At 41.1% G+C, this 12,429-nt stretch overlaps 1 protein-coding gene across 1 annotated transcript; it reads left to right on the top strand.

The window, feature by feature from the left end:
* The first annotated feature begins 40 nt into the window (after window positions 1–40).
* Window positions 41–8,211, top strand: LOC132762974 (DNA-directed RNA polymerases I and III subunit RPAC2-like). The gene is made up of 5 exons (XM_060756252.2): window positions 41–136; window positions 4,431–4,528; window positions 6,184–6,260; window positions 7,043–7,125; window positions 8,039–8,211. The coding sequence occupies exons 1-5, from the start codon at window positions 92–94 to the stop codon at window positions 8,084–8,086; spliced, it is 351 nt and encodes a 116-aa protein (XP_060612235.1). The 5' UTR covers window positions 41–91; the 3' UTR covers window positions 8,087–8,211.
* Window positions 8,212–12,429: the final 4,218 nt, after the last annotated feature.

Raw genomic sequence — 12,429 nt, forward strand, 5'->3', positions numbered from 1 at the left:
AAAGACAGGAAGTGACGACAAGAGCGAGGCCGGAAAGCTGCCAGTAGACAACACAAACCGGAAGTGTTTCTCGTCTGTTTCTGAGGGAAAGATGGGCGAGGAAGAGGAGAAGAGGAAGCCCCCGTCTCTGCAGATGGTGAGGGAGGGCAGTGTGACTCCTGTCTTCACCTTTTAGTGATGTACAGTATCTACATGTGACTTTCCTTTCTCTGAACCATGCCTTCCATATCAGAATGTGTGTGTGTGCTGTCGCACGCTGGGCCTGTGATTAAGACTGTAGACAGGACATAAATTCTGTGTGCCCAACGGGACGCCGGGGCTGCCTCAGATTAAAGACCTTTGGATTTCCTTAAAACAGAGTCTTTGGATTGCTTAAAGGTTCAACAAAGTTCTTTATTAATGAAAACAAACAGGTACTTTAAGGCTTTCTTAACAGTCTATTGGCTCTCTCTCAGTCTTGTCCACAGGGAACAGGCACTATCTTCATAACTGTAACTAATGGGGAAATCCTTAACTTCTAATCTGGGCAGCCTGTCTTTGCCTCTGTTGGCGTGGAGACCCTGGCTTCCGCGAATGACCCTTACCAAGCAGAGCTTTGTAGACTTCCAGGGGAAAAGGAGTTCAGGTTTCTGTGATGGCTGACTGAAGTCCTTCAGCAAAGGAACTGTAGGGCTGTATAACCCCAGCCAAGCTGTGGGCTGTATATCTCCCCGGCCAAGCCGTAGAAGACGAAGCTTTCTACAGGAGCTCTTGGTATTATGTCCTGCATGAAAGGCATCTCTGTGTGGACTGACCCAAAAAGTCTCCTATACCCTCCAAAAACCCAAAAAGGGGCGGGACCAGGGAACCTAACTATAATTGACAGGTGGCTTGCCCTATGATTGCAGCCAAAGGAAGCCACCTATCTGCAGAGTCCCTGAAACTTAGGACTACAACAAACATTCAATGCAAAGCAAACAAAATTGGAGTTCCTGGTACAGTTGTACCTGCACAGTGTGTGTGTATCAGGCCTGGGCAAACTTGGGCACTCCAGGTGTTTTGGACTTCAGCTCCCAGTATTCCTCACAGCCTCAGGCTTAAGCGGCTGAGGGGGAAATGGAAGGGGCCTGAGGTTGTTAGGAATGCTGAGAGTTTATTTCTTTATTTCTTTATTTAGAACATTTAAATACCACCCTTCTCACCCCGAAGGGGTCTCAGAGCGGCTTACAAGATATATTTTCATACTATTATTAGCATAGTACAATATTAGTATTATATATTACTATATTGTACTATACCATTGTTCAAGTATTAGTATTATATATTACTATATTGTTCTATACCATGTTCAAGCTGGGTTTAGAAAAGGCAGAGGAACGAGAGACCAGATTGCCAATATCCGGATGCTGGATAATGGAGAAAGGCAGGGAGTTTCAGAAAAACATCTATTTTTGCTTCATTGACTACTCTAAAGCCTTTGACTGTGTGGATCATAATAAATTGTGGCAAGTTCTTGGTGGGATGGGCATACCAAGCCACCTTGTCTCTCTCCTGAGGAATCTGTACAAGGACCAAGGAGCAACAGTCAGAACTGACCATGGAACAACAGACTGGTTCAAGATTGGGAAAGGCGTACGGCAAGGCTGCGTACTCTCACCCAACCTTTTTAACTTGTATGCAGAACACATCATGCGATGTGCGGGGCTTGAGGAATGCAAAGCTGGGGTGAAAATTGCTGGAAGAAACATTAACAACCTCAGATATGCAGATGACACCACTTTGATGGCCGAAAGCGAGGAGCTGAGGAGCCTTCTATTCAAGGTGAAAGAAGAAAGCGCAAAAGCTGGATTGCAGCTAAACATAAAAAAAAACCAAGATCATGGCAACAAGAATGATTGACAACTGGAAAATAGAGGGAGAAAATGTGGAGGCCGTGACAGACTTTGTATTTCTAGGGGCAAAGATTACTGCAGATGCAGACTGTGGCCAGGAAATCAGAAGACGCTTACTTCTTGGGAGGAGAGCAATGTCCAGTCTCGATAGAATAGTAAAGAGTAGAGACATCAGACTGGCAACAAAGATCCACCTAGCCAAAGCCATGGTATTCCCTGTAGTAACCTACGGATGTGAGAGCTGGACCTTAGGGAAGGCTGAGTGAAGGAAGATCGATGCTTTTGAGCTGTGGTGTTGGAGGAAAGTTCTGAGAGTGCCTTGGACTGCGAGAAGATCCAACCAGTCCATCCTCCAGGAAATAAAGCCCGGCTGCTCACTGGAAGGAAGGATACTAGAGACAAAGTTGAAGTACTTTGGCCACATCATGAGGAGACAGCAAAGCCTAGAGAAGACAATGATGCTGGGGAAAGTGGAAGGCAAAAGGAAGAGGGGCCGACCAAGGGCAAGATGGATGGATGGCATCCTTGAAGTGACTGGACTGACCTTGAAGGAGCTGGGGGTGGTGACGGCCGACAGGGAGCTCTGGCGTGGGCTGGTCCATGAGGTCACGAAGAGTCGGAGACGACTGAACGAATGAACAATGTTTTAAGGGCACTGTTTCATTATCTGGGCAGAGGCTACAAGGGGGCGATAGAGAGAAAAGGATAGTCCATTTTATGGGAGTGGAGGGCCCCCCAACTGATGACATATGGAGGAGACAAAATGGAACTGTCCCCTGCCTCCCCCCTTCACTATGGCCCAGAGCGGCAGTTGGTGCTGGGGGGAGGGGTTCCTAACTGATCACATATGCAGGAGACAAGATGGAACTGTCCCCTTCCCCCCCCCCCATCTCTTCACTCTGGCCCAGAGCGGTAGTTGGTGCTGGGGGGAGGGGGTCCTCAACTGATCACATATGCAGGAGACAAGATGGAACTGTCCCCTGGAGTTGAAGTCCAAAACACCTGGCAGGTCCAGGTTTGCCCATGCCTGATAAACATGGTTGAACAGAAGCTCTCCGAAGCTTTAGATGTTTTTACAACTCTGAGGATTACCTGCGAAAGAGTCCCACTAGAGCATTGCAGCACACCCAAATACCTGGGAGTTACTCTGGACTTACAAGAAGCACTGGCAAAAAATGGGTGCTAGAAATATGCAGGTGGACCAAAAAGTTTTGCCTCCTGCATCATAAAAATGTTATAAATGAACATTTAACAGCAGAAGTTGCTCCAGATCATAGCCTGAACTGTCCTCTATCCAAACTATTATTCAGCATGGTCACCATCAATTTGTACACATTTGCACCAGAGATATACAGAAACCACATCCTTAGATGCTGCTGTATGCCAAAGATGTTATGTTAGCCGCCGAGTCATGGGTAGAGTTGCAGACTCAAGTGCAAGTGTGGAAAAATCATGTGCAATATTTCGGACTACAGCTTAACATCTCAAAAAAGTACATGGAATGTGGACCAACAGTAGAGGATGGCTCCATCAATATCAAGGGGACTGACCTCAACAAAGTGACCAGCTTTAAATCCCTCGGCTCAAAGATAACCTCTGCCTGCGAAGTACTGTCGGATGGTCACGGACATGTAAACTCCATATGGATGAAGTGGAGAGCAATGACAGATGTAATGTGTGATAAGAAGATCCCAATCCACCTAAAATTGAAAATCTACAGGACGGTGGTGAGACCAGTCGCTCTATACACCACTGAGTGTTGGCCAACCACTAAGGCAGTTGAACAAAGTCTGGTCACCTTCAATGGGTGTTAACCTGAAGGACAGGTTTCCAAACAATACAGTGCACTCCATCTTTGGCAGTTTAATAAACTTTTTGATAAATTGGATATGGCAGTGTTAACTCAGATAACCCAGTTCAAAGCAGATATTGTGAATTATCTGCCTTGATATTCTGGGTTATATCAGAAGCAGACAGAAGGTGGCAGCAGAACAGAGCAGCTGCTGAGACAGAAGACAGCCCGGAGCACCAGAGAAAAGGCAGAAAAATGTCTTGATGAAATTAATGACATACTATCAATTAATATACCTAAAATCCAAATATAGCACTTCTATTAAATTTTGGAGACATAAGATTGAAATGGCAGAATAAAGAATTAATAGTAATTTTTGTTATTGCTTTAAGATTAGAAAACTGTCTTGAGACCTGCCTTGAGAAGGGGACAAAGCTCAGGATTCCCACCCAAACAGCCTGAGCAATTGGCAAATTTGTGTTTTTTTTAATACATTATAACTTTATTCTCAATTTGCTTCTAACATGATAAATAAGTCTGAGCAGTATTTCTCATCCAATGCTGGCGGTTCATAGCTACTTAAGAAGGCCTGCATCCCATGCCATTGTTCAGCCATGAGTCCCCAGCCCTCCCCATTATTGTAGACACTGGGCTAAGAAGCTGTATCTCCATGAAAAGCAACATGGCCTGTACATAGAAGAAGATGTGTTACTTCCATGGAATGGTTTTGGGGAAATGAATGTCCTCTTCCTCTGCTGTTCCCACAGGTACGAACTGAAGGCTCAGATAAGAGCTGTGTCACCTTTGTGCTCCACAATGAGGACCACACTCTTGGCAACTCTCTCCGGTACATGATCATGAAAGAGTAAGTATGTTTCTTCTTAATGAAGTGCCTATTAAATTAACAACAGAAGAACTTTTCTGTCAGGAATCACAGCTTGGATTGGGCCATAGATCCTTAGAAACAGCCTTTCAGCATGACCAACAATAGTTTGGAGATTCTGAGACCCAAATAAGTAATTTTCCCATTATTTTTTTATAAACATGAAAGAAAATTAATGTTTGGTAAAGTGTTCTGCCTCCGATTCCATTTTATGGCCCCATTGGTCTTAAAATAGGAAGCCTTTCTTCTACTGATTTGGTGGTAGATGTGCCAAATCTGCTGGTGCTCTTCCAAGCTCAGTCCCATTACAGTATGTAACACAATTTTTTCTTGGGTTATAAATGTCATTTCCTGATTAGTTCTATTGTAAAATGGAAAAGGTTTATTAAACTGAAAAAATGTTGGTTTTGCGGGACATCCTGCACCACATTTTGCTATAGTTTTTCAATGAATATCTCCTCAAGTCTCAACCAATTCAACTTAGTTTGTGGTAGCCACAAAAACAAAGTTTCTGGAGTAGAACAATGACTTTCAAAGTAAATACTTCACAATTAAACTGGAAATAACACTTTCAAACCAGGAACAGAAAATATTTCAAAGTGAAATAATTGCTTGCTGTTGGTATCTAGTATGTATTTGTGTGTGTTGAGCTCCATTCAGTTAAGGTGCAGGATCTATTTTTTCCCTTACAGAATGAGGAGCAGAATTCTTGATCAATTTTAAGAGTCGCATACATTCCACTTTCTCTGTTGGTTTATTTCATGTCCAGTGTTGTGGCTCAGTCTGATTCTGAGTCTGAAACTGAACTGTTTGGGCCTTCTGGGCCTGGGCCTTCTGAGCCTGACTTTCTGCAGGATGACGATGAGGTTGATGGGTTGCAGATTCCTGTACATGCTCCAGACGGGGCTGATAGTGTGCCTTCTGAAGAAGAAACAGCAAGCCTGTTCCCCGAGGAAAGGAATGTGCCTTTAGAAAGAGACAGTGAAATCCCACAAGTGTAGGTGGAGACTCCTTTCGGTTCCCAGAGTGATCCAGCCCAGCTGGGCAGAGATAAGGAGTTGTATAGCCTTGAAGATAATGGTGAATTAATGAGCAGACAGGACTGTTGCAATTAAGGGTTCGCAGAAGCACACGCCTTGTTAGCAAGAGGGAAGCCAAAGGTCAACGCAATGCTTTCATGTCTGGGAAGCTTATTTAATGATGTAACTGACAGGCATTTCTTGTCAGTCCAATGTAGCTTCTTACCTGTTAACTTCTGTGGAATTGCCTTGGCTTTTGTGGACGCTTCTGGCTTCTTGGAGACTGGGATTCTGATCCTGATTTTTCTTGTTTGTCATTGCTAGGGGATTATGCTTCATGTTATTTGCCTGTGGATCTTGGGAACCTTGCCTTTGCATTTAAGACTCTGTTTTGCCTATTGAACTTTTGCATCTTTATTTCTCTGTTTTGATTTTGCTTTTTCTCAATAAACTACAAAACTTCAGCCTTGGTGTGTGCTGGTGTCTTATGCAAGGTGAAAACTACCCTGAGTTGCGACATCCAGCTCCTACTGTCTTACCTCTCATGTCCAAACTGCTGATAGTATTTGCTCTGAATCTCTCCCTCCCCACTATAATCTTCTCTTTGTTTCATTGCAGCCCTGAAGTAGAGTTCTGTGGTTATAGTATCACGCATCCTTCTGAAAGCAAAATCAACTTCCGCATTCAGACCAAAGGTGAAGTATCTATTGCATCCTACTGGAGAGATAACACTGCTCATTCCACCTGACTTACAGTGCATCCCTACTGTAGAATACAACTTGACACCACTTTGGCTTAATGCTATGGAATCCTGGGAGTTGTTGTTTGGCAAGGCAAAAGCATTATTTGGCAGAAAAGGCTCAAAGCCTTGTGAAAAAACAGTACCTATAATTCCATTGCATTAAGACCTGACAGTTAAAATGGTATCAAACTGCATTAATTCTGCAGTGTAGAAGCTCCCATGTTAAAAATTAGATCAGCTTGTATAGTTAGCTCCCTTTATGACTCATAGTAGCCTTGTTGTATAATCCTTCCTTTAGTTCTTAACAAGTCTTTGCTAAAATTCATTTTCCCTTTATGCTTAAATTTCATTTAGGAAATAGGTGCTTCTGAACGAAGTTTCTTCCTGCCATCTTCCATGGCAGGAAAAAGTCTGGATTCCCCATGAAGTTAAATGGAAAGTTGTCTACCCAATTTAAATATCAGGGGTTCAGTGATGATTCATTGGTCTCTTTGCAGTTTGTTTTCAGAGAGTTACTGATTATCTGTTGCTATTTTTTCCTATAGTTATTGTTTGCAAAGCTTGTTTATTTGGAAGCTGGGAATGTGGCTTTTCACAGGAAAATGTACTGAGATCCATTTGGCTTTTGTATCCCTACTTCTGGAGCGGAAAGGATGGGCTAACGTACTCTAGATCACTGTCTACCTGTAGCAGAAAAGGAAGCTTCCTCTTGAGTCATTTTTTTTCTTCATTTAGGAGGCATTCCTGCGGCTGAAATGTTCCAAAAGGGGCTGGAGGAGCTCGTCGGTGTGTGCCAGCATGTACTAAGCACATTTGAGGTCAGTCTGCCAATTCCAATGGTTCTCAACCTGTGGGTCCCCAAATGTTTTGGCCTTCAACTCCCAGAAATCCTAACAGCTGGTAGGCTGTATGTCAGAACACCTGGGGACCCACAGGTTGAGAACCACAGGTCTATTCCCTTCTTCTTGCAAACTTACAATGAACTAATGCCACAATATTTCTGTTGCCTACGGTTTTGTTTATTCTATCCAATTAGTTTCTACATAATGTTATATTTTGTTGTTGTGTTTTTGGATTAGTGTGAGGTTAAACAGAAAGATTAAAAATAACAACAAAAGTCAGTTTGAATTATCTATGTAATGAGATTTTATTGAGCATAAGCCATGAATTTTAAATTTAGATTCTATTTTAATTATTATTCTATCTGTTTTAATAGAAATGTGTTTCAATATATGCATTGTATTGAATATATTTTACAATTATGTGTTTCATGGACCAACGGCTAATAAATAAAAATACAGCTATTATTTATGATGGTGATGATGATGCTGATGATGATAATAATAATGCCTGAGATGATGAGAATGATAACAAAAATGTTGCCTGAGATTATGGGAGATGTGAATCATATTTTGATGATTTCAGTTGAGACATGCAGTTGTACACATTGGTCATGCACAGGACAGGAAAGGCAATGACAAGTAGCATCTCTGTAATATAAACCATCTTTTCTCAGGGATACTACATTAGATATGAAGTCCACATAGTTGTATAAAATTCCACATTATCTGATTTGAACTGGGCTAAATGGCAATGTGGACTCAGTTAACCCAGTTCAAGGCAGATATTACCTGCCTTGATATTCTGGGTTATATGGCTGTGTGGAATACCCAGTGGCATGATTTCTGAACCACAAACCCTTATCCGTGGTCTTTGTCAATTCTGTTCTAGGCAAGTGTGGAAGAATACAAGACCCAGATGGATACGAGTATGGAGTAACCACTATGCAATGGCTCAATGGACATCACTGTACATATACTGCTTTGGGACTGTGATTTCTGGGAAATATTTTTATTTTATTTAACATATATTGAGGTACTTTTCTAATAAATACTGGAAAATTCTCCCCTTCTCTTTGCATTTATGAATTCCATTTTTTTTTTCTGGGAAGAGTTCAGAATTCTGGCTTAAATCCAAAGGAAGAAGCTTCTCCCACCAGTAGAATTGTGTTGGAGAAATTCTGCCACCCCCAATTTGGCCTCTATGGATTAACCGTGTGGCCTCATATAAAAATGTACCTGCTGTGATTTACAAACAAATTATTGACTGAAGATATATCTATCTATCTATCTATCTATCTATCTATCTATCTATCTATCTATCTATCTATCTCTCTTCAGTCAATAATTTGTTTGTAAATCACAGCAGGTACATTTTTAAGTGTAACTTCAGCCAATAATAATAATAATAACAACAACAACAACAACATATATATATATAGGCAACATATATATATATAGACATATATATGTCTATATATATAACAACAACAACAACAACATATATATATGTCTATATATATATATATATATATATATATATATATATATATGTTGCCTATATATATGTGTGTGTGTGTGTGTGTGTATATATGTATATATATATGTATATGTGTGTGTGTGTGTATATATATATATACACACACACACACATATATATATATAGGCAACATATATATATATATATATATATATATATATATATATGTCTCTCTCTCTCTCTCTATCTATATATATATATAGAGAGAGAGAGAGAGAGAGAGCTTTGGATGGCATAGGGAAGGATTAACACCCCGGTGGTGTTTCCTTTGCTGTCTGTCCCTGTTCAGAAGATCTCACCTCACTTTCTGTCCCTGTGATAAACATTTTTTGGAAAATTTGGCTCGGCATGGAAACAAGGATTGATGGTAAAGATTCAGTGGAGACCCCTTTTCCCCATGATAATAATTTTTCAGAAGTGAATTTCTCTTCCAAGGAGTAGATTTCTCTCACTTCCTGTTGTCTCATTCCTGTTCTTAACTATGATTCATTTGTAAATTGGATGTTTGTAACTCAGGGACTGCCTGTAATTCCAAATAAAGGAAGCAAGTAGATAGTGACGGGAAAGACATTTCTCTGTCTGAGACCTTAAGGATTTGTTTCCAGCCAAAATAGACAACACTGGGCTTCAAAGATGAATGTTTTGATTTGATAAGGGGTGTCTTTGTAGTTGTTCAATTCATTTTGTACCTACCAAAGACGGGTTTGCAACTTACACTATCCCTTATGTGTTAGGCTCTGGAACTCAGGGAGTGTCTGTGTGACATCTGTGTTCTCTAGAGGAACATGTGAGATCAATGAATTCAGTAGAGGTATTAAGTATTTAGTAGATTCCTGACTCTCCTCCTCCCTTTCCTGGTTTGCTGTTAATAAGAAGGTCTCCATATCTTTTATACCTGGAAAATGTTTCATTCATGCTGAGCTGAAAGAATGGCTAGGCTCTGGATGTCACCATTTGCTATAGAATGGCTCTGTACCCTTCCAATTGACAGACATGGTCCCAGATGTAAGTTGATGATGTCTCCACCTTTGGAAACTGTTAGGTCGGCTGAGTCCCCTATACTCAGGACTTCACAATGAGGCTGCTTCTTATTTCAGGCTCTTTTTCTAATATTTCTGCCACTGAGACAATTTGACAGAGATGACTTCTCAAAACATTAGAGCCCAGTGACCTTAACACAATTCTATCACAACTTTTTGGCAAAATAAATAAATAAATCAGAGTGTTTCTTCCATTGGCTTGCTTTGAGGATTAGAGAATATAGCTTGCCTAAAGTCATCCAGTGAGTTTTCATGTTCCAAGTGTAGATGCAACTCCTAGTTTCCAGAGTTATCCAATGCTCAATGTAGTTTAGACCTAGGACCTCTCTGGCTGAGCATTTTAAAGGCCCCTGCCCTAAACTACAGGCCCTAGAATTCTGCTGGAGGAATGTCAGAAATATTAAAAATTAGCTAGGTATTTTTAATTACAAAAATGTGAGTCAAGCACTGGAAGGATTAAATGGATGTAATGACTCAGCAAAAGTTGCAGTTCTATATAAGCAGTTGTTCATGTAGCCTAGTAGCCTCAGTCTGTGAGAGGTCTCTGAGGAAGAAGAGCCTCATTGTGTTGGTAGGCCTCAGTATGAGTAGGCCTCAGTGTTAGTTTGCCTCAGTGTGTAAGAAGGTCTCAGTGGTGGGAGAAAAGCCTTAGTGAGAGAAAGACCTCAGTGTGAGGTAGGTCTCTGTGTTAGTTTGCCTAAGGTTAAGTAGGCCTCAGTGTGTGAAGGCTGCTGTGTGTAAAAAGTATTGTGTGAACTTCCTGTGTAACTTGGGTGTGAGAAAAGGCTCTGTGAGAGCAAAGCTGTTTATCTGCATGAGAAAGAAGCCCAGTGTGGAAGCAAAGAAGAAAGTACAGTGTGAGGCAGCATAACTTCCTTTTTTAAAATGTGCGCCATTCAGTCGGTTGAAGACGTAGTGGAGTGCTAGTGGTCTCGTTCGAGAGGCGGGAGTATAAAGTTTTGTCCTGACACAGTTCAGTCATCATCATGCGTTGGAACAGTGAGGAGTGTGCTTTTGCCGTTGAGGCCTACTTTTCGAGCGGATTTGGAGTGGCCGGCCCGCTCTCCAGATTTGGCCCTCTGTGATTTTTTTCTCTGGGGTTTTTTGAAATCCCATGTTTATGTGAACCGTCCAAGGACCCGACAAGATTTGAAGACCAACATCCAGGAAGAAATTGCCAACATGCTATGCTGGCAAGAGTCATGACAAACGCCAGAAATCAGTTTACTCAGCGTATGGAGAATGGGGGGCATCACCTACCTAATTTGATCTTCAAAACTACGTAAAACAAAACTTTAGGTATGCGCCTACATTATAAAAAAATAAAATAAAAATTTCTAATTCATACAATGGGTTTTATTAAGTTTTGAAAAAAGGAAGTTATGCTGCCTCACCCTGTATAAAGAACTTTATTTGTGTCATAGAAACCTTGTTCTTGTAAATAGTGCAAACATATTATTTTACTACAAAGAAAAGCCTCCTAAGGAAGAGATAACATTGGTTTTTGTGTTTTTGTTCTTTTTTTATCACTTTGGGCTACTGGTGCTGGATCACACTGCTGCTGATAAGTTACTCTGCTGTCCATTTATGAAGAGGGTCTTTTGTTAATAAGCCAACTCACCCCACAAGGATTTCAAATAGGATGCATACTCTTCCAGCTCTAGTGAAACCGGCCCATCTTTTTCTCCAGGATGAACATAACCATCTCCCTTAGTTGTTCCTTATAGGTCTTATTCCAGATATTTACTCTCTTGGCAGCCCTCCTACAGACATCGCAGAGTGTGTTGATATCCTTATTCAACCATGGTGTTAAAACAAGTATGAGTTGTGTATTGATTTTGATTGATGATAGTAGATCAGGAGGGAGATCCCTGCAATCTCCAGCCACCATGTTGTCCAGATTGTGACGAAATCAATTAAAAAAAAAAGAATGTGACAAAGTCCATTAATGTTTTAATCCAAAATAAGCCTATCTACAGGACAGCTATAACAACTACAATACAGTCATTACACCAAATCACAAACATTAGTCATAAAAATACTATGGAGAGACCCACATAATTGTGGCGTCAATGGTGACACGTTCACTTGTACGCAATTATGAGCTCAAAGCTTACTGTTTCTTTTGGATATCTATTGCACAGCTGGCCTATCCAACCAGAGTGGCCTGGTTGCACAGGACTTGCAATCCCATTATTCAAACCAGCATACAGCCTTCTCGCTTATGGAAGACATATGTTGTTGTAATGAATTAGGGTTACTAGTTAAGCTTTGGACATTGCACAAGTTGTGTTGCAGAAGCCTGCTTCTGAGCTCTCTAGGACCACTTCCAAGAAAATTGCAGTATTAGGGACTGCAACTTTATTCTCAAAGAGTGAGATGCAAGATGGCATGGGCAGGAGATAACTCCTCCACACACATATAGTACTCTAGTCATTGTGTAAAACTATCTTGTGTGCCTTGAAGTCATTTCTGAATTACGGTAACACAAAGGTAACCTTATCACAGGGTTTTCTGGAGCTGAGACTATGTACTCACTAGTGGGCTTCCGTGGCCAGATGGGGAATTGAGTGTCACAGTCTAATACTCAAACCATGACATTATCCTACTGGCTCTGAAAACTGAACACCTATTTGAAACCCAAGCTTAATAGTACAATATATACATGCCACACAGGAGAGAGAAGCTGCTCTACATACATAG

The sequence above is a fragment of the Anolis sagrei genome, chromosome 10, assembly GCF_037176765.1.
Source record: "Anolis sagrei isolate rAnoSag1 chromosome 10, rAnoSag1.mat, whole genome shotgun sequence".
NCBI classification, from domain to species: Eukaryota; Metazoa; Chordata; class Lepidosauria; order Squamata; family Dactyloidae; genus Anolis; species Anolis sagrei.

Bases quoted from the DNA above. Each gene is read 5' to 3' on its own strand.
- LOC132762974 (XM_060756252.2), top strand. From the start codon at position 92: ATGGGCGAGGAAGAGGAGAAGAGGAAGCCCCCGTCTCTGCAGATG. The intron at 137-4,430 runs GTGAGGGAGGGC...CTGTTCCCACAG, and splicing joins AGCCCCCGTCTCTGCAGATG to GTACGAACTGAAGGCTCAGA. The intron at 4,529-6,183 runs GTAAGTATGTTT...GTTTCATTGCAG, and splicing joins CGGTACATGATCATGAAAGA to CCCTGAAGTAGAGTTCTGTG.